At 54.8% G+C, this 19,094-nt stretch overlaps 2 protein-coding genes across 6 annotated transcripts; one reads left to right on the top strand and one right to left on the bottom strand.

Moving 5' to 3' along the window:
• Positions 1-18: 18 nt before the first annotated feature.
• Positions 19-5,256, top strand: PDCL (phosducin like). 3 transcript variants are annotated; one of them, XM_065695400.1, is made up of 4 exons: positions 19-81; positions 798-972; positions 1,182-1,363; positions 2,435-5,256. In XM_065695400.1, exons 2-4 carry the CDS (start codon positions 804-806, stop codon positions 2,984-2,986), a joined length of 903 nt encoding a protein of 300 aa, XP_065551472.1. In that variant the 5' UTR covers positions 19-81; positions 798-803; the 3' UTR covers positions 2,987-5,256. The 3 variants fall into 3 exon arrangements, with proteins under 3 accessions (XP_065551472.1, XP_065551474.1, XP_065551473.1); XM_065695402.1 differs by having other exon boundaries at positions 21-99; XM_065695401.1 differs by having other exon boundaries at positions 40-128.
• On the bottom strand, positions 4,929-18,510 carry PTGS1 (prostaglandin-endoperoxide synthase 1). 3 transcript variants are annotated; one of them, XM_065695397.1, is made up of 10 exons: positions 18,462-18,510; positions 12,955-13,071; positions 12,713-12,853; positions 11,866-12,009; positions 11,320-11,501; positions 11,130-11,213; positions 10,552-10,798; positions 9,421-9,707; positions 8,591-8,738; positions 4,929-8,392 (listed from the first exon to the last, which is right to left on the bottom strand). In XM_065695397.1, the coding sequence occupies exons 1-10, from the start codon at positions 18,499-18,501 to the stop codon at positions 8,037-8,039; spliced, it is 1,746 nt and encodes a 581-aa protein (XP_065551469.1). In that variant the 5' UTR covers positions 18,502-18,510; the 3' UTR covers positions 4,929-8,036. The 3 variants fall into 3 exon arrangements, with proteins under 3 accessions (XP_065551469.1, XP_065551468.1, XP_065551470.1); XM_065695396.1 differs by lacking the exon at positions 18,462-18,510 and adding an exon at positions 17,950-18,116; XM_065695398.1 differs by lacking the exon at positions 18,462-18,510 and adding an exon at positions 17,950-18,116 and having other exon boundaries at positions 10,552-10,720.
• Between the last annotated feature and the right edge of the window lie 584 nt (positions 18,511-19,094).

The raw sequence follows: 19,094 nt of genomic DNA, 5'->3' as shown, positions 1-19,094 counted from the left end.
GAGGAGGAGGGCGGGATGCTCCTCCCCGTTCCCGCCGTGCTCCGCGCAGCCAGCGCCAGCCCCGGAAGGCGGTGGGAGCGGGTGAGGTCCGAGGCCACGGTGAGGGGCGGCGGGGCGAGCGGCCTTGGGTGAGCTGATGCGGAGGCTCTAAGGGGAGGGGTCCGGGCTGAGGGCGCGGCCGGGGACGGGCGTTCAGAACATTCGCCCTCCTCAGCCCGAGCTCGGCTGTTTTGGTTCCTGCCTTCGCATCGCGCAGCTCCGGCCGAAGGAGGAGGATCCGCCGCGGTGCCCCGAGCGTAGCCCCGCCTGGATGCGGGCGCCGCGTTGTGTCGCTCTGCGGAGTAGCCGCGGGGATGCGCGGCCATCTGGGCACCTCCTCTGCGAGCTGCTAAATCCGGCTTTAGCTTGCGGAACCTGCTGGCGGGTGGCGTTAGAACTGGAAGCGCTGCTTTATCCATACGCTGCTTCGGGTGGCTTTGTCAGAGACACACACGGGAAGGGGGCTGGCTCTCATGCGTGAACCCAGATCAATTGATTTGGTTGAAATCGCCCTTTAATTTCTTTGTAATGAATTTTTGTGGACGTTTAAACGTAGTTTGCACATCACAAGTCCACAGCAACATACGTGACCTTAGTGGTACTCTTTTTCTACCCCCCCCCGCCCAAGAGAGAAGAATATGCTTGAGCATCTTGCATCTCCATCTGATCAGCAGCACTTTTAGAGGACTGTGGTGGAAGAAGGTGGTGGAACCATTCTCTACTTTATTAATTCTCTATTTGTTATCTATTAATATTAGAACACAATGACTGCTTTGGATGATAAACTGCTTGGTGAGAAGCTCCAGTATTATTACAGCAGCAGTGAGGGTGAGGATGAAGACAGTGACAAAGAAGATAAAGAAGGGGAGAGCACCATTCCTGAGAGCAGTGGGGAGGTAGAGCTCAGCAGTGATGGCAGTGCAGTTAACACAGGTATTGTCATGTCAAACTAATGTCTTAAATAAGTACAAACTTAAGGACATGTAAATGGCAAATAATTCATTTTATGTCAACATTTTACACAGTATACAAAAAGCTTATGACAGAGCCACTATTTTACTACTGACTTATGAATTATTACTTGAATTTTAAACATAGCTTTATTGCCCTTTTATACAAAATGCCTGCATATTTAATTTCAGGTCCCAAAGGAGTCATTAATGACTGGCGGAGATTTAAACAACTGGAAACGGAGCAGCGGCAGGAGCAGCGCAGGGAAATGGAGCGACTCATTAAGAAGTTATCTATGACGTGTAGATCTCACTTAGATGAGGAGACTGAGAAGCAGAAGCAGAAAGAGCTTCAGGAAAAACTCAATGGAAAGGTAGCACGGCACAAAGGAATTAAAGTGCCACATAGATATTTAACATTTTCTGTTTCATTATTCATGTACACGAAGCAGAGAGGAATCTGTGTTCTAGCAGGAGATTTGTATCCTATTTCCCTGGTAGATAGGAGCACAGCTGCAGTATAAGAAGTGCTTTGCAACTGTATTTGCCAAGTGTTGTCAAGTTTAAGTATTTTGCATTTTAGTGGTATTTGTGTTTGCCTGTGTTAAGAAACAAGCAATTTAGCTGCTCTGCCAAAGAAGTCCAGATCCTATTCCCAGATTTCCCTTAACTGCTTATCAAATAAATCAACTTCAGAGGATTAATACTGAGACGTGTGCAGCAAATCTACGACTGCTGCCTCCTGAGCCAAAAAGAAGAGTTTAGGATTCCTCACTGATTTAGTATTTAGTATGTGGGTGGATGTTGAAATTTAGCTTTGACTTTTTGCTCCAAAGATAGATGGTATTTGAAGTGGAGAATGGTTTTAATCAGCTGTGAGATGCATGACTGGCTCTTGCAGTTCTAGTCAGAGAAGTTACTAATTAGTAATGATGAAAGCTGTCTGTGCTGTTCTGTGCCTGAAGTGATGCTATTATGTTTAACAAAGGAAGTGAACAGATACAAAATACCTGAAATCCTGTTAAAGATAGTACATTTGGTTGCCACAGAATGTTAACTGAAAAGCTAGATGAAAAAACTAATGAGAAAGAAGCAAGACTTAGGTCAGGCACCATATCCACATCAGTGCTTGCAGCTTAGTGAAAGCACGTAGCCAGCATTAACCTGAATTGAAGTGGGAACATGGAGCAGCCACTTGTGTTATTAGTGCAGCTTGTGGAACCTAGAATTCCCAAGGCTGAAATCACTGTTCCCACTGGACATAGCTTCTAATTAGATCAGAATGGAGTGTAACGCAGAGGGTGCTTGTGCCTTCGTGGGTTGCACTTTGCTGTTGCTAAAGATGAGTGACCCACATTAATCCTCTTGATTGGAATTCTCATTATGTAAGTGACCCATATGGCGATGCACATCTCTTTCATGTATCTTTGTTGTGTGTTTCTCAGATGACATTACAAGAATATAATATGATTCACAATGATGAAGACGACGAGGAGTTTTTGCAGCGATACAGGAAGCAGCGGATGGAGGAGATGAGGCAGCAGTTGTACAGCGGGCAGCAATTTAAACAGGTTTTTGAGATCACCAGTGGAGAAGCGTTCCTGGACACAGTTGATAAAGAGCATAAGAGCACACTGATCATGATCCATATTTACGAAGATGATATCCCTGGCACCGAGTCCCTGAACGGCTGTATGATCTGCCTGGCTGCTGAGTACCCAACAGTTAAGTTTTGCAGAGTAAAGAGTTCACTCATTGGGGCTAGCACTCGCTTCACTAACAACGCGCTACCTGCTCTGCTTGTCTATAAGGCAGGTGAGCTCATTGGCAATTTCGTGCGCATCACTGACCAGCTTGGGGAGGATTTTTTTGCCGTAGACCTGGAGGCTTTTCTGCAGGAATGCAGTTTGCTTCCAGAAAAAGACCTGGTGCTCCTGACTTCTATACATAATCCAACTGCAACTTACAGTGAAGACAGTGATCTGGAAATAGACTGAACTGCTTGTTGCAAGGGCGAGTAGGTGTAGTTGTACAGTGGGGTGTTCATGTGCTAGGTAGGGATTGTTCTGTTTCTTCCATAGTGCAGGTATGTTTTCTTCCCTTTCATGCACTTCAACTTTTGCTTGTTAAAAGTCATGTAAAGAATCCCTAAGATTTTCTTCAGTTCAGTGAAGTACACTTAGCACAGTCTTGCTGTTATGCAGTTCAAGTGTATTTTGCTAACCATGATGCTCTAATGCAATTCAGTAAGTTTAGGAGATTGTATAGTGTCATCTCTGTTCCCCACATCACTTGTGTCCAGAGCTGGGCAATCCACCGCTTCCCTGGGGAGATTATTCCAAGGACTGATGGTTCTCATTGTGAAAAATTTGCCTCTTGTATCCAGTCGGAATTTCCCCAGGAATAACTTGTGCCCATTGCCCTAATTCCGTTACTGCTACCGAATGTGCACTGCCCTCCTGCAGCACCTTTGTCATTACCATTTCTCAGCGATAACATTTCCATTAAGGCGTGTTTATTTATTTGGTTTGGCCTCGACGTCCTTCATAAATCAGGGCATAATATGAGGAAGTAATTTCAGGGTTTCTGTTACATTAAAGCTCACCCTACCTCCAGCAATCCTGCTGCTGCGTAGCTGCAAGATGACCTGGGCAGCATGAGAAGCCATTAGCAATTTATAGCAACTGCAGGCATGAGCACCTTGTAGTTAAGGCTTTAGTCAAAGCTTTACTGGCTAGGTTATGATGTGGCTGAACTGCTCAAACCATGCCCCTCGCACACATCAGCATGCTGAGTGGGTGTGCTCTGCACTTAGTTGTTACCGAATCCTTTTCTACGTACTTAATTTGACATTACAACACGTTTGCTTTCTCATGCATTACTTACTGTGCTTGTTATCTTTTAATTTTGAGGAAAGTAGACTTATCATTACCTAAACACGACCCAACATAATGCCCTGTTTAATGATTAAATTTAATTGCAAGTTTTACATGAGGCAGTTTGGAACACCAGGAAGAAATGCAAATGTCTCCGTGCAAGCACTAGGCTCTTAATAAGAATGAATCTTAGGATAGAAAAAGAAGAATTTGGAACTGTGTCTGTTTGAACTGTGTTTTAAGAAGTAGCATTAGGAGAAGAAGAAATAATTTGTAATTAAAAATTACCGAGTTGGCACAAATTGTGGCTGTTTTAAGGAAACTGGCAGAAATCCAGATTTTCCAATGTGCTAAGAGATTAGTTCTTTTCATCTCAGAATCATGGAAAAATAACCCATGAAAGTTATGTGAAATTAAATCAGTGAACATGGATATCAGTGCATTTAAGGGGAAAAAAAAGCTGTAATTTATATTCAGGAGGAGATTCAGTGAAGTCTGCCATGCAGAGAGGGTGCATGTTAGCATCATCATCCAACCTGGCTTGGAGAGGGGGTCAGGGAGCGCTGACTGCTTGAGTTGCTTTGAAGTTTTATTTTGTGTAAAGTGCTTTATTTTTTTGCCCTTATGGCAGCAAAACTGTAATAGGATCAAAACCTCTCCTGCTGCTCGATCGGGTGGCCTGCAGCAAGGTGACTCCTGGTTACTACTCTCCAGTACACAGGTATAGGATGGATGATTTACAGGGCTGGTAGCAAAAAGGAAACAAAAAGAGGTCTGAATGCAATTAATCATTGAATATAAGAAGCAGAAGGGAAAAAGGGGCAGAGAGAAGATGTGGTGTAGCACTGCTTCTCGTTCTTGGCACAGGCAGCGTCGCTGCTGCTCCTCTTGGCCATTCTTGCAGTTAAACCCTTCCCAGCTGGTAATTGCGTGCCCTAAAATAACAGCACTTTTCATGTGCGTTAAACAATAGAACAGAAGTAGTTTAGAATAGGTTAGTGACTAATTTGTGTCTGTCCCCTGTCCATTCAGTACAAATAAAAACTACAACTCATACCAGTGCTGTGGTTATATGTGGGTTGAAGTGTTAAAGTCTGCTTTATTTCTCTAATTTGCGATGCAATCCTGACCTGTAGATGAAGAATTGGGGTGTATTTATACATACATATGGGGGACTAAAGTGAAAATGAAATTGCATTAATATCTGCATAAAATAATCTGTTTTGAAACACGCAGCTTGGCATTTGAACGAGTGAGGTTTGTGGTTTGATGCAGGTGCCTCTCCTTCCACCAAAGCCGTTGTGCTGTCACCATCAGATCTTCACTTAAATCAGTGCATTCCTACTAAATGGTTTGGTTTTGAATAAAGGATGCTTTTTAATTTTGCCAAAGATGTTCCATTGATCTTTTCTGGCACAGCAGCTTCCCCAGCACAGAATAGGGTTCTTGGCAGAAAGCTGAGAGGTGGTGATGTGGGGTTTGGTACCGTGCAGGGCTCTGGTGCAGCGGGTGGTAGAAACTGGTCAACTCTGATGGCTTACCCCAGGCCTGGCAGGTCCGGGTGACTTCCTCCAATGGGGCATTGCTTTTCCATTCAGCCTGAGGGCCCTACTTGTCTTTGCCACCGTGGGGTTCAGATAACTTTGATCATCAATCTTGATTCTGGAGAGGAAAACCCTGGAGCAGCTGTACCCCATCTGCAACCTCTGTCCTTCCCTCTAATATGCGAAAGCATTGCAGGCAAGTTGGTCTTCTTTCACGGTCTCCTCTGGTCAGTGCTAACCTCCTGCTCAGTGAATCATCAGTGAAGAGGTCACAGAACCACAGCCAGATGTTCTCATTGTTGCTGTTTGCACTGCACGTCCTGCATCCACGTCGGTCCCTGCGCAGGCAAAGCTGCAGCTGGGCTGCTCGGAGATGCTTGTTTAAAACTCAGAGGATGTCCCACAAGCTGTGTTTACCAAGAGTTCAAACAGCAGCACTCGCCTCTGCACCATCCCTAGAGCTCGCAGTGCTGAGGGGCACTAGGAGCCCTCACCTTGCTTGGGTGATGCTGGTGGATGCACAAGACTAAACACCACGTTTAGATGCAGACTGCTGTCTTCTGCCGTGGAAGTGCCTCTGCACTGTGGTGGACCAGCTGGTGAGGATGTGAGTGATTTCTACCAGCTGCCATGGCTGGAAGACTAGCAAAGAAAAGGCAAGGGCTCAGCAGTGCTGCATGTGCAGTCCCCAGGCTCACAGAGAAGGTTTTGATAGCATTAGTCCTACAATGAAACAATTTCAAAGCTTTTCCCATAGCAGAAGGTTGAGGTGCAGGAGGGAGAGGCTTCACTGTCCTGGGCTGTGCCGTGTGGGAGCTGGTGGCATGGCTGGAAGGGATTTCAGGTTCGCTGATGTTGGCTTGGCTGAGCTAGTTCTGGATTAACATTCCTCCTTGGTGGCAGAGAGCATCTGGGCAGCTCTCTGTGCTTGATGGACTCCCATACCCTTATCAGTTGGTACCAAACAGCACTGGCTGCCTTTGATAGCTGCAAACAAAAGCAGGATGTTTGTGGTCTAACTGAAACCAGCCAAGCTTGTGCCTTTAGCTGGATGGTGAAGGAGGCTGGAGCAGCTCAGTGCAGGGAGAGGAGAGTGGTCATGCATGTTCTGGAAGTGTGCTCTGCTTGGCTGGAGACATGGGGCATGGAGATCCCGGTGTGGATTTGGGACACGCTGACAGACCGGAGCTCCCCACGTGCTGCTGTTTGCATTGTTCCTGAGTGCTGTGATTTTGGCTGAGTGAGGGATGCACAGTGAGGGTCATGGCCCTTGGTGGGGCACAGCACAGGGTACAGCCGGGCATGCCTTTGGGGAGAGACCCCCAGCACTGCCACCTGGGCCAGCACGAACACCTACAGCATGTCCTGTCCCTCTGCACACTGCCACCAGCCTCTTCCACCTCCTTGGGGAGCTCAGCATCTTCACCGGGCGCAGCAGTGGAGGAAGGACTGTGAGGGCTGCCTGGGCTCTGCGCTCCTCTGTTCCAAGCTGGGGATCCCTGTGGAAGAGGGGCTGCAGGTGGCCCGGTGCTGGAAAGGGTGACAGAGCACAGAGGAGTCCAGAGTGTCCCAAGGAGGTGGGTGTCCCGTGGGGAACCCCAAAGCTGGCTTAGTGCAAGGTGTTCACTAGCAAGAGAACTGGGTCTGCTGAGGACGGTGGTGGCAGCTGCAATCCTGTAATGGTTTACGCCCAGCTGGTAACTCAGAACCATGCAGCCGCTCGCTCACTCTCCTCCTCCTTCCCCCTGTGCTCCAGGAGGGATGAGGAGGAGAATGGAAATAATGTAATGAGATAACGGTTTGGTAACTAAGGTATAATTAAAAAAAATATATAATATTTATATATTTAAAATTTAAAAATTAAAATTTATACAATTTATATATATACTTAGTACTACTAACTAAGGTATAATACAAAACCACTAGTACTAACTGAAGTATAATACAAAACCACTAGGACTAACTAAGGTACAATACAAGACTACCACTAATAATAATAATGATAAGGGAAATGACAAGGGAAGAGAAAACAAAACTAAAAGCGAAAAGAAACCAATAAACACAAGTGATGCTCAATACAATTGCTCACCACCCCGTTGATCGGTACCCAAGCCTGACCCAAGCAGCGATCAGCGATCTGGCCTCCCCAGTTTCTATCCTGGACGTGATGTGCTAGGGCATGGAATATCCTTTTGGCCAGTTTGTGTCAGGTGTCCTGGCTCTGCTTCTTCCCGGCTTCTTGTGCCCCTCATCACTGGCAGAGCATGAGGGACTGAAAGGTCCTTGATTGGAGTAAGCATCACTGAGCAACAACTGAAACATTGGTGTTGTCAGCGTTGTTCTCAGGGTAAACCCAAACCACAGCCCTGCACCAGTTACTGAGGAGGAGAAAAGCAACTGTTAGAGCTGAACCCAGGACAGCCCCTGAGGCACTCGGGGTTTTCACCGGGCTGGTACAAGCCTCTCCTAGAGGCCTGGTGTGGACGATGCCCAGGATGGGACCACCTTCTGTCCTGCTTCTCCTCAGCACAGTGGTGCCCATCCCCACTACCTGCCGGAAGGAATGGGATGCTCAGCGCCAGGCCTGGAGCGCAGCTTTGCCGGTACCTGGGCAGGCTGTGCTGGTGCTAGAGCTCTGTTGAATGTCCACCATCCTGAGGGCTGCCACTTTCCACAGCACCTGGCACACGGAACGACACATATGGGCACTTCTTCACGTTGAGGCACACGAGCTTCTTGAGCGATGCTGTCTTCACTATCTCAAAGCCAGTTGCTCCGCCAAAGGTACTGGGTTTCCAGTACTCTGGGGAGCAGATGGGGTTTCCAAGAAGCCCCTTCAGGGAAAATGGAGCTCCGATCTCCACCATGCTTTCCCCAAAGATTCCATTGGGTTGGGGTTTCTCAAGCAGCAAGCCCGGATAGAACTCCAGAGCGTCGATGTCTCCATACAGCTCTTGCAGTTCTGCTGCTTTCTCTTCCTCTCCTGCACCAAGTGAACATCAGAGTGCTTTAGAAAGGGAATCACCCCAGGCAAGGCCTGGCCTTGCTGTGGATAACGGCAATGTGGCAGCTCCCACAACCCGCTGGAGCAGCTCATGGTCTTATACCCCAGCGTGGGCACAGAGCATCTGCACTGCCCCAGTGAACCCCAAGAGCCCCCACAGCAGCCCTGCAGCCCTACCTGTGAGCTCCTGAAAGGACTTGTAGGGCTTCATGCCAAACCTCTTCCGATACTCATTAAACGGCTGGAGCCTGAGCTGCCGGGATTCCTTGATGACCCCAATGGCCACTTTCAAGACATTGGCGTGGATGGTTTGTCCCCCACCGATCTGGAGGGTGAGAACACAAGGAGGAGCACATGTGAGGCACAAGAGGCACCGGCATCCATTCCAGAGCTACTGCACTGAAGCATTCGTGTCCTGGGCACAGTGTCACGGAGAGCAGCACATCAGCACAGCACCAAGAAGAGGGGGAATCACTGCACGGTGCCAGGAAACAGCTATAGAGCAGCTTGGGCTCATCAGTTCCCAGGGCAGGTCAGAGGATGGTGCAGGAGAAGCCCTGGGTGGATGGTGATCCAATGGCCTGGGTGAAGGGGAGAGATAGCAGAGGGCTGGGAGAACCCAAACACACAACAGCGAGTCTGCACTCTGCACAGGCAGAGAGGGTGAGGAATGGAGATGCAATCGCTTGGAGGAAAGCATCCATGTGATGGCAGCAAAGAACAGTGCTGCTCCCATGCCCAGGCTGCTCCACAGCCCAGTCTGGGCTGGAGGATCCCAGCTTACCGCAGGCTCCTGGCATCACCGTTATGTTTACTACAGAGTCCTGAGAGCGAACCAAAGGGCTGCCAAGGCACAGCCTTGCTGCCGTGCTCGTGGCCTGCCCATCAAGTGCTTCCCTGAGTAGAAGGCTTTATGTGTCAGATAGGACCCACTGCTGAATGGGAGCAGGGATGTCCCCAGGGTTCCAGAGCCCCGGCACTGGCAGGGAGGGCAGAGAAGACCTTACCCTTCCCGCAATCTGCTTGGAAAAGGACTCCACCAGTGCCTCCACGCCATAGTCCATGAGCATGGAGGTGTTGTAGAGGAACTGCTCGTAGCTGTACTCTTCCCCCTGGATGACGAAGGAGTCGGGCATGAGCCCGTGCCAGTGATAGAGCTGGTTGAATTCCACCGCGATGCGATTCCGGTACTGGAACTGTGTCCCGAACAGCAGCTCGGGGTCAAACTTGAGGCTCAGGTAGTACCCACTGAGGTGCTGGACATAGTCTTCAATGATGATCTTAATGGTCTCCCCTGGTTAAGAGGCAGGAGAAGCGGCTGTCAGCAGCGGGAGATACCAGCTCTGGACGCCGAGATGTTACCCACATGCTATGGAAGCACCTCCCAGCACTCATCCCCCCCCGGGACCTTTCTGGCTATGGGCTTGTTTTGCTGGTTGGGAATTTGTCAGTGAATCACTTTACAAGCAGCAAAGGTCAGTCTGCCAAAACCGAAATGGTTCCTGAGGAAGCTGACCTTGACACGCTGCTTGCAGATAATGTGGTGACAGGGATTTGTCTGGAGTTTGGTCAAGAACGGCTTTCCTCGAGATTACAGCAAATTCATAATGAACATTAAAATGCAAAATTGTGACAAAATTACTCAAAATCAGTATTTTTGATGGCTCAAAGCCCACGTTTGCTGTATGGACCAAAGCCAACGATCCCCGGAAGGCTGCCAAAGAAACTCCTCCTGCTGCTAAAGCCAGTCTGGCCACTACCTTCAGAGACCAAACAATGCTCAAGTCCTTGGGGCTTGCCCAGTGTCCTGGGCTCAGCCGTAGCAGTCATTTTTCTCCTCCTTAGTAGCTGGTGCAGTGCTGTGGTTTGACTTTAGCCTGAGAACATCATCATTATTATTGGTGGCAGCAGCAGTGCTTTGTGTTATACCTTAGTTACCGGGCTGTTATCTCAACCCGTGGGGTTTACATTCTTTCCATTCTCCTCCCCATCCCTCCGGAGCAGGGAGGGAAGAAGGAAGGGGAGTGAGCGAGCGGCTGCATGGTTCTGAGTTACCGGCTGGGCTCAGACCACGGCACCCAGGGAGATGGACACGGGGCTCTGTGCTGCCCGTGCCCTGCGGCTCTGCTGGTCCTCACCGATGAGGATGAGCCGAGCCGTCTGGAAGAGCTGCTCGTCGCTCCAGGTGGGATGCTCCCGTTTCAGCACGTCACAGACACGGTTGTGCTCGCGCAGCCAGAGCGTGGCATACATGCAGAGCCCCGGCAGCAGCCCGAACACCTCCTGCCCTATCGCCAGCTGCTTCTCCTTGGGGATGGCAGGTGGGTAGACCATGTGAACCGGGGCATCGGTGACCGTCGGGGGGTACACCTCCCCATCCACCACCTTGAGCACAAGAACAGGATGACAGAGAGGAGGGGAGAAAACCACCTCGGTGAAAGCCTGTCCAGCCAGGCTCTACAGGCACCAGGGCTGCTTTCCTGCAAGCAGTGAGTGAAACAGAAACACCTCCCTCATACAGCCCCAACTGTGGAATGCCTGCTGCCGTTAGAACAGCTACACCCCAATGCTTGTCCCTCCTATAAGGGACATCCTATAAGGGACATCTATGGCTAGCAGCCACAAGGGGCTGGGGTTTCCCTGGAGCTGCCAGAGGGATGTGGCTTGAAACAACTCAGGATCACAGGGCTGAGACATGTTTGACTGTGCTGGGTACCTGGAATTTCAGCTTCCCATCCTTGAAGAGTCGCAGCTGGTGCTGCCGCTGCAGGTTGTCCCCATACAAGTGCCCGAGGTCCACCTGCCGAGAGAACATGGCATCAATGCTGCTCCAAAGGCCATGCATGCCCTGGTCCCCTCCTCGCTGCTGCATGCCCCATGCCCCCAAGCATTCCAGCATCCCTCACCCCATGCCCCAGCGCCTTGGTGAAGCCGCGTCCCATCTTCCCGGATGTCTTGAAGAACTGGTGGGTGAAATGCTGGGCGAAGAAGGCAAACATCAGGTTGGTGCCCTGGGGATCAGCTTCGAACTTCCTCCGCAGCAGGAACCTCTCTGCCAGGAGCTGGGGGTCAGGGAGCTGCTGCTTCCCTGCAAAGGATGGAGGTTGAGGGCAGATGCCCTGTGCCAACCCAGCTGGGTACCAGTGCTGGCCAAGGGGCTGTTGGTATTGCTGCTGGGTCTGCTGCGGCACCAAGCGCTGGTGCCTCTGCGCAGACTCCTCACAGCCCTCTTACACAGGCTGTGACATGCCCCAGTAGCTCTTTGGATGCCATCAAGCAGCTCCTGCCTGCAGGCCAGCTTGGGCAGAACAGAGGAAGCAGTGCTCTGTAGGTGTATCCATAGCAGTGAAAGCTTGGCATGGGTGGATGGGAAACACCGATGCTGCATCTGGTATGGACCCAGGGTGCTATTCCAGCAGCTCAGCCCCATTGGTGCTGGGCCAGCCACGTACCTTTGGTCCCCATGGGCTTTGGGCAGTCATCCGGCACGGGCGGGAGGATGCGGGTGTAGTAGCTGACATTGGCATAGGCTTCCCAGCTGATGTAGCCGTAGTCAGAGTTAAAGGTGGGGGGACTGGGGATGAGATTGGCACGAACTGAAAAGAGAGGGGGAGTCACATACGGCAGCATCCCATGGGCTCTGTCCCCAGCCCCTGCTCACCAACCCAGTGCTTCTGGACACCCTCCCCTTACATCCCATAAAGGTACCAGCAGCAGAGGCATGGGGGCATCCCAGGCTTTGCTCCGAGCCTTTTAAAGGCTGCAGTTCCCTGCAGAGGAGGAAGGCTCGTACTAACGCACTAAGTGGATTCTTGGATGATGACTGAGAAGACAACCACATAGAAATGGTAAAGCCAACAGCCGGAGCCTTGTGAACGTGTTGCTACAGCTCCAAGAGCTGGAACCTAAATATTTATGAATGTGGGGACATGAATAACAAGGGCCATATTTCCTCAGTCTGCTTTCCGTGAGGCTGCTTAAGAGCCCTTTGGCCCCAGGAGCATGGCGTGCCAAGAGCTGCTCATGTTTTCCAGCAGGCTGGAAGCCTGGTGCGGATGGGGACACACAGACAGCCCAGCCTGCAGACCCCCTGCACCCCATGGGTACGGTGGTGCTGTGACAGGGACATGGAGTGATGGGGGACAAGCTCCCTGGGTCTCCCAGTGAGGTGACTCGGGCCTGGTACCCACCGTGCCCCTGGAGCCACTCAGCATCCGTGCCACCCCTACCCACACCTCTGCTGATGCCCAAGGGCTCCCCAAGTGCTGCTGCACTCCAAGACCCGCTCCAGCCCCTCACCTGTGAGCACGAGCCTCATGAGCGTGTCCCTGATGCAGGTGCTGTTGATGATGTCCCAAAACCACTTGAAGTGGGTCAGGATGAAGTGGTAGAAAGCAGGACTGGGCTTCAGCAGGTTGTGGAGACGCGTCCAGAGCTCGGCTGGGGGGGAGACACCAGGAAAATCACTCACCCCACTAATGATGCCACTGACGGCCCCATGCTGTGGGGTGCCAGGGGTCCTCTGGGCAAGAGGGACTTACGGGAGGTGCAGTTGTCCCCAGAGTATCCCGTCCGTGTGCAGTCGCACTCGTATCCTCCCAGGCCGACCCTCACACACACCCCTTGGTGCTGGCAGGGGAAGTAGCAGCAGGGATTCACTGCGGGCAGAGAAAGGCATCACCATCCAGCCACAGCATCACTGCACCCAGCGGCTCCCTGCTCCTCGTGGGGGGCACACAGCCAGGCCAGGTCCTGCTCAGAGGGATGCATCCCTGGGAGGTCCCCTGCAATGGGGCGCTTTGATACCAACCACATCCATGAGCGCAGCCCCAGCGCTGGTGTCAACAACGTGCTGCAGGAGCCGAGCGCTGCCCCGACAACTGCAGTATCAGCAGATGTTAATGCTCAGCTTATCTCTCACCTCCCTGGCGAGGTATTTTGGACAGGAGCATCGCTTCAGCACTGCCCCTTCTTCCCTGTGGAAGCTGGCCTTGTCTGAAACACCCAGCATTGCCAAAGGAACCATCTGCACCCCATGGCCCCACACCAATGGGTGCTGCAAGCACTGTCCCCCCCCACCATTGCTGTTGCTACCAGGGCCCTGTCCTGCCCGGTGCCACCATAGGGCCATGCCACGGTTATGTCCTGCCTCGTGCACAGGGGCTGCTGTGCCCCAGAGCCCCAGCGCAGGACACGGCAGCACAAACACAGCTCTGGTGTTAAGAATAACAGCGATTGTCAGGGCTGGAGTTTTCTTTGGCAAACGGCTCCTCCGTCCTCACTGCTCCAACCGGATGGAAAGGGCCGACGGCAGCGCCCGGTCCCCAGCTCCCACCCAGCCCCTTCCTCTGCCACCTCCGTGCCCCTGCCTGCAGGCATGAGATAAGGGCCCCTTCCTGCTGGCCCCACAGCGCCAGGATCCTGTGGGACAGAGGGAGAACCCCCTGACATAAAGCAGCTCCCAGCTCTGGGGCAGTGCAAGGCTCCCACCCACACCAAGCCCCTCTGATCCATCCTGGGGCAGCAAAACCCAGGGGAGAAAGGGAACCAAGAGCTGGGATGGCTGGAGATGCCCCTGCCTTTCATCAGCCCAGGGGCTGCTGGAAGCGCAGATGTCCTCTGCCACTGCTGCCTCCCGAAACCATCCTCAACATCACCAGGCTGGGTCAGTCCCCGCAGGCAGCGCCTGCGTACCAGGAGAATGAAAGTGCCAAGAGACAAAACCCCTGGAGCAGCCTTGGCTGAGGGGTTTGGTGCACATCAGCAGGATGGTGGTCACTGGGAAGCACAGCACTTGGGGACACGGGGGCCACCAACACAGTGCTCTGCTCCAGTGCCACCAGCTGCAGGGGCAGGGATGGGTGCGTGCCATGAGCACTAGAAGAGACTGGGGACCATCCCTGGTGTGCTCAGTGTCACAGCTGATGAAGGAAGATCTCCTGGGTCCATTGGCTTCTCTGCACGATCCATGAGCTCACCAGACCTGGTTCAGATTCCTCAGGAATGTGGGAGCAGGTGCCAAGGCTGGGGCGGAGGGACAGGCACACGGAATAGGAACCACATTTTTTCCATCAGAAATTGCAGCTTGAAATTAGCATCTCTGGAACACAAAGCTCATTTTGCAGAGCTGCTCCGTGTCCCAGCCAGCCAGGGCACAGCAGGGCCTTGGCCAGCAGCTCTATGACCCCGAACCCCTCGCATCACAGGGGCCAGTTTGCAACGACACGTTCAGATCCCAGCCTTCCCATCAGACTCCCTTTCATCTCGGATCTTATTTGTCTCACACAGATTACGGTCAGACCACCCATTTGGGCTTCTTCAAGATGGGAATTTTCACAATGGGGCCCATGTTCCAATGCAGCCCCAGTATCCTCTGGGCTATTCCTGCTTCGGAACCTCTGCACTCAACACCTCACTCGACATCCCTGTGCCATGCTCGATGGAACGCAGGGGGATGCGGGGCTGCCGCAGCCACAGTGTTGGGAAGATGCTCCATGCCGCAGGCTCCGCCACAGCCCCGCTTCCAGCTGATGCATGGAGTCAGGAGAAGTTCACCTTGCGCGGCTCTTCTCAGCGCGGGGTTCCATGGCACATCGTGGCCAAGCACTGCCCCGAGCCGGGTCTGGCAGCACGCTGGGCTCAGCCGAGCTGCCTCCTCCCGCGGTTCACGGTGGTGTCAGCCCCATAGGGTACCGGAGGTGCGCCGGGAACGGCATGTTCCAGCCAAAAAGGGTGGGAAGGGGCCGGAGCATGTCCTGGCCCGCGACAGCAACCCCCTCGCATCCTCTCGGAGCCTCCCTCCTGCGGTGCCTCTCCCCACCCCAGCCTGGAATCCCGCACCCGCGCTGCTGGGATGGCTCCAGGTGTGGGAATGCCGCTGCCAGGCTCAGTGCTGGGGATGGCAAAGTTGGTGACCACGCTCCATCACTGCTGGGAAACGCCAGACTTCGGGACAACATCCGCTCTGCAAACCGCAGCCAGAGCAACCTGGGGTGAATCACGGCCGGGATGGAGCCAGGCTTGCTCACTAGGACCCGGCTCTGTGGCTGCGGGCTTTGAAGATGATGAAAGGCTCAGGCACTTGTTTTTCTGTCTCCTCGGGCCCAAAAGCTGTTCACAGCAAACGCAGCGCAGGCAGATTGTCATCTGCAACCACTTCTGGCAGCACCACGAGCAGAACAGCGCGCCAGGGCCGCAGCTGCGTGCCACGTGGGGCTCGGTGATGCTCCCCCCTGCACCTGAGCCAGGCTGATGGGCATGAGGATGGGCTGCGGGCCAGTGGCTGGTGCTGGTGATGCAGCCCCAGGGCTCTCAGTGTGGCACCAGGCTCCCCTTGCAGCCCAGTTGAAGCTCCACGAGCCCCGTTGCAGAGGGGCTGTGCTGGGAGGAGGGCTATAGAAACAGGCACGCATCAGAAGAGGCTCTGCCCCTGCCCTTGGGGTCTGTGCCCAACCTGCCCCATGGCTGGAGCTCGGGCTGACGGTGATGTTTGGGTGCTGCTGCACCTCCCATTTGCCAGTGGGAGCTGCGGGATGGCTGCGGAGAGGAAAATCGGGTTTATTTTGCAAAAGCCCTTGCACAAAGCTACACCCCTGGAGGCGACAGTGGCCGAGAGCAGGGTCTGCAGCCATAAACAGCAATCCCAGGAGACCGGCTCGGCTCCGCTCGCGGCAAGCAGCGTGTTGTTTGGTCTTCGAAAGCAGATCCAAGGTCTAGATTAGGGCTGTGGTCCTCCTGGGGCAATGCTGGGGAGGAGCAGGAGCCGGGCTGCTCTGCTGACAGCACCGCGGGGCATGGCACCATTCCCCTCATTCCTCAATCAGGGATCTGCCTCCCTAATTGGGCTTGGAAGAGCCTTTCATGTGTATCCCAGGTTTGTTCTCCTTTCTCCCCACGTAGTGAACTTCACTTTGATCCCGGCGCGCAGCAGTCAGCTCCAGGGGCTGGTCGTGGCTGTGTCCGTCCAGGGTGCATCTGACCCAGCTGCTTTGGGCATGTGGGTCCCCAGTGTGGCCCCAGGCCCTGTCCTGTGCACAGCAGGACTACATGGATGCTGCTCCTGGCTGTCCTCAACGCGCAAGAGGAGCTCCTCAGAGAGATGAAATCTATGCTGGGAGAGGCCATGCCGAGGAAGGAACCACACAGAGGTTGTCCCTTGCTTGTCCCCCCCACCTATGGTCCAGCGCAGTGAGTGACAGCCGGATCTATCCCATGGGATCTCTCCTCTTGGGCAGACATCCCGATGGGCCTCCCCCACATGGCTGCCTGCTGCACGGCCACAGCCTTGGGGCCTCAAAGCACTGCAAGCCGGGGTTGTGCTCCCCTTTCAGACATGTATGGTCATGTTCTGGATGTGGGCAGATCAATTCCCACAGCAACAGGTAAACCCGCGCAGAGCCCTGCTGAGGGATGCAGCCCACATACTTGGTCTGGTTCGAGCTTCACGCTGGGACAGCGTTTTCCTGCAAGGAGGAAGCTCATTTCATGGAATAAGGGCTGCAGCCAATGCTCCATTAAGGAGCTGGAGGAAACTGCACCTGAAGAGCTGGGGACGGAGCCGATGGGATTCAAGAAGTGGTTTATTTTGCCAACACATTCCATGGATTCCTGCCGTATGCAGCGTTGCTCCTTGACACCCCCAGGTGCAGGGGCAGCCTGAACCCACTGTGGTTGTACCAGCGTGCAGCGAACTGCTGCAGCACGTGGGCACGGGAGTGAAACCATGGCTCAGGGCACTGGAGCCACCCCTGCTGCTCCCGGCCCTCCATCCTCACCCCCAAACTGCAGTTTCTCCGGTGTGCGCAGGGCCCTGGTGCCAGCACTCACGGATATTGCCATCCTTTCTTTCAGAAGCCTCATCCCAGATGGGAAGCCGCAGGGAGCAGCGGGTTCCCCTCACCCTGGTGTCAGGGCCACCCCGGGGTGGCTGCGGTCCCCTCCTGCCCCATGGGCAGCGGTGGCCTTGGATGGAGCCCTGCGCTGTGGTGCGGCCGCGGTCACACTCGGGCCATCCACGGCTCCTGCAGCCGCTGCGTGTGGTCCCCCCCGGCGCAGTGGGGGGTAAAGGGAAGTTTGTTTTTCACGGGTGGTTTTGCTCCCCAGTCAGGCGCAACGGGACAAAACCTGCAGCTCCGGGTCCCCCCCCATGGCCCCTGCCCGCCCTCCCTGCCCTCCGCTCGGGGACTCTGCTCGCAGCCCACTGCCCCATCCGGTAGAGATGGGGCAAGAACCGTCCCGGGGCGATGGGCACGATCCGGCCCCGGGGACCCGTCCCAGCGCTGGGGCAAAGGCTCCGACCTGTCCCCAAGTGCCGGGGAAGCAGCAGCGACCGCCCCTGCGGTCCCCTGCTCCTCCGGGGGATGGGGAGGACCAGGTACCTCCGCATGGCCGGGGCTGGCTCCCCACTCACTGCCCCGGTCCCCCTTGACGCCTGATGCCCCCATGGTGCGGGCGTCGCCGCTCCCCCGGTACAGGCTGCCCCGGGTCTGTCTCCTTCCCTCGTTCCCTCCCTGCCGGTGCTGTCCCCGCCCTCGTACCGGAGCCGTCGGTCGCGGCGCTCCCGGTGGTGCAGAGCAGCACGGCGTGGGCCAGGAGCAGCCGCAGCCCCGCGGCCGGCGGGGCCCGGTCCCGGCACCCACCGCCCATGGCGACAGCAGCTCCGCCGCGTCCCGCAGCCGCTCTCGGCCCGGCCCCGCCGCTCCCGTCCCAGACGCGCCTCCTCCCGCCCGCGACGGGACGAGGACGCCTCCGACAGCCCAGAGCGCGCACTGCCGGGAGCCCCCCGGGCCTGCCCTGCGCCACGCGTGCCCCAGGAGCCCTCTGACCACCCCCGGGTCCCTCCAGGTCCTGATCCCCCCCCCCCAGCACCTCCAGACCCACCTCCTGGTCCCCGCGTCCCACCAGGCTCCCGACACGGTACCCGCATCCCCCTGGTCCTCACATCGCCAGCATCCTCATGCCCACACCCTGGCCCCACAAGGATCTCCATGCTCATCCCCTGATCCACAAGCCCCCTGCCTGCATCGCTATGGCCCGGGCACGCTCTTACAGCTCAGGCAGCAGCGGCACGGCCACGGGCCATGGGCCATGGGCCTGGCTCAGCTCCCTCTGACCCGCTGCAGGTCGGTGCCAGGAGGCAGGCTGCCCACAGCCACCAACAGCCAGGAAAGCTGAGTTTATCACTGAAATCATGGCTGGGTGTTCCCGGCCTGGCTACCGACAGCGGGGACAGGATCAGGCCAGCCCGGCCCAGGCACCTGCCACTCCAGGGGAGTGCATTGAGCCCAAAGAGGCTCCGCATGTGGCTGGGGTGGGTGTGAGCACAATGGGCTGCAGACCTTGCTGGGACAGCTTCAGGGATGTCCCTGAGCCTCCTGGTACCCAGAGCACAGGGGCTGTGGCTGCTCACCCACTTCTGCAGCAGCAGCAGAGACCCCGGCACAGGGCTGGGTGCGATTCAAGGTTAAATGGGGTTTTGCTGTCACCTCCTTGCAGGGCAGCACCCAGAAGGTGAGCAGCTCCTGCCTGGTTCCTGCTCTTGGCTGTGGGGTGGGGACAGGACAGGAGTGGGGCTGTGGGAGAGAGACCGTGGGTCTGGGTCTCACACTGTGGGGCTCTGCTGGCTTTCAGCAGTGGGGAGGGAGCACCCCCGCAGGGTGAGCAGCCCTTGCAGGTGTCCGAC

Source organism: Lathamus discolor, chromosome 15 (assembly GCF_037157495.1).
Source record: "Lathamus discolor isolate bLatDis1 chromosome 15, bLatDis1.hap1, whole genome shotgun sequence".
Taxonomy (NCBI): Eukaryota; Metazoa; Chordata; class Aves; order Psittaciformes; family Psittacidae; genus Lathamus; species Lathamus discolor.
The sequence above is the reverse complement of the archived record's forward strand: the minus strand, read 5'-3'. Positions and strand labels throughout refer to the sequence as shown.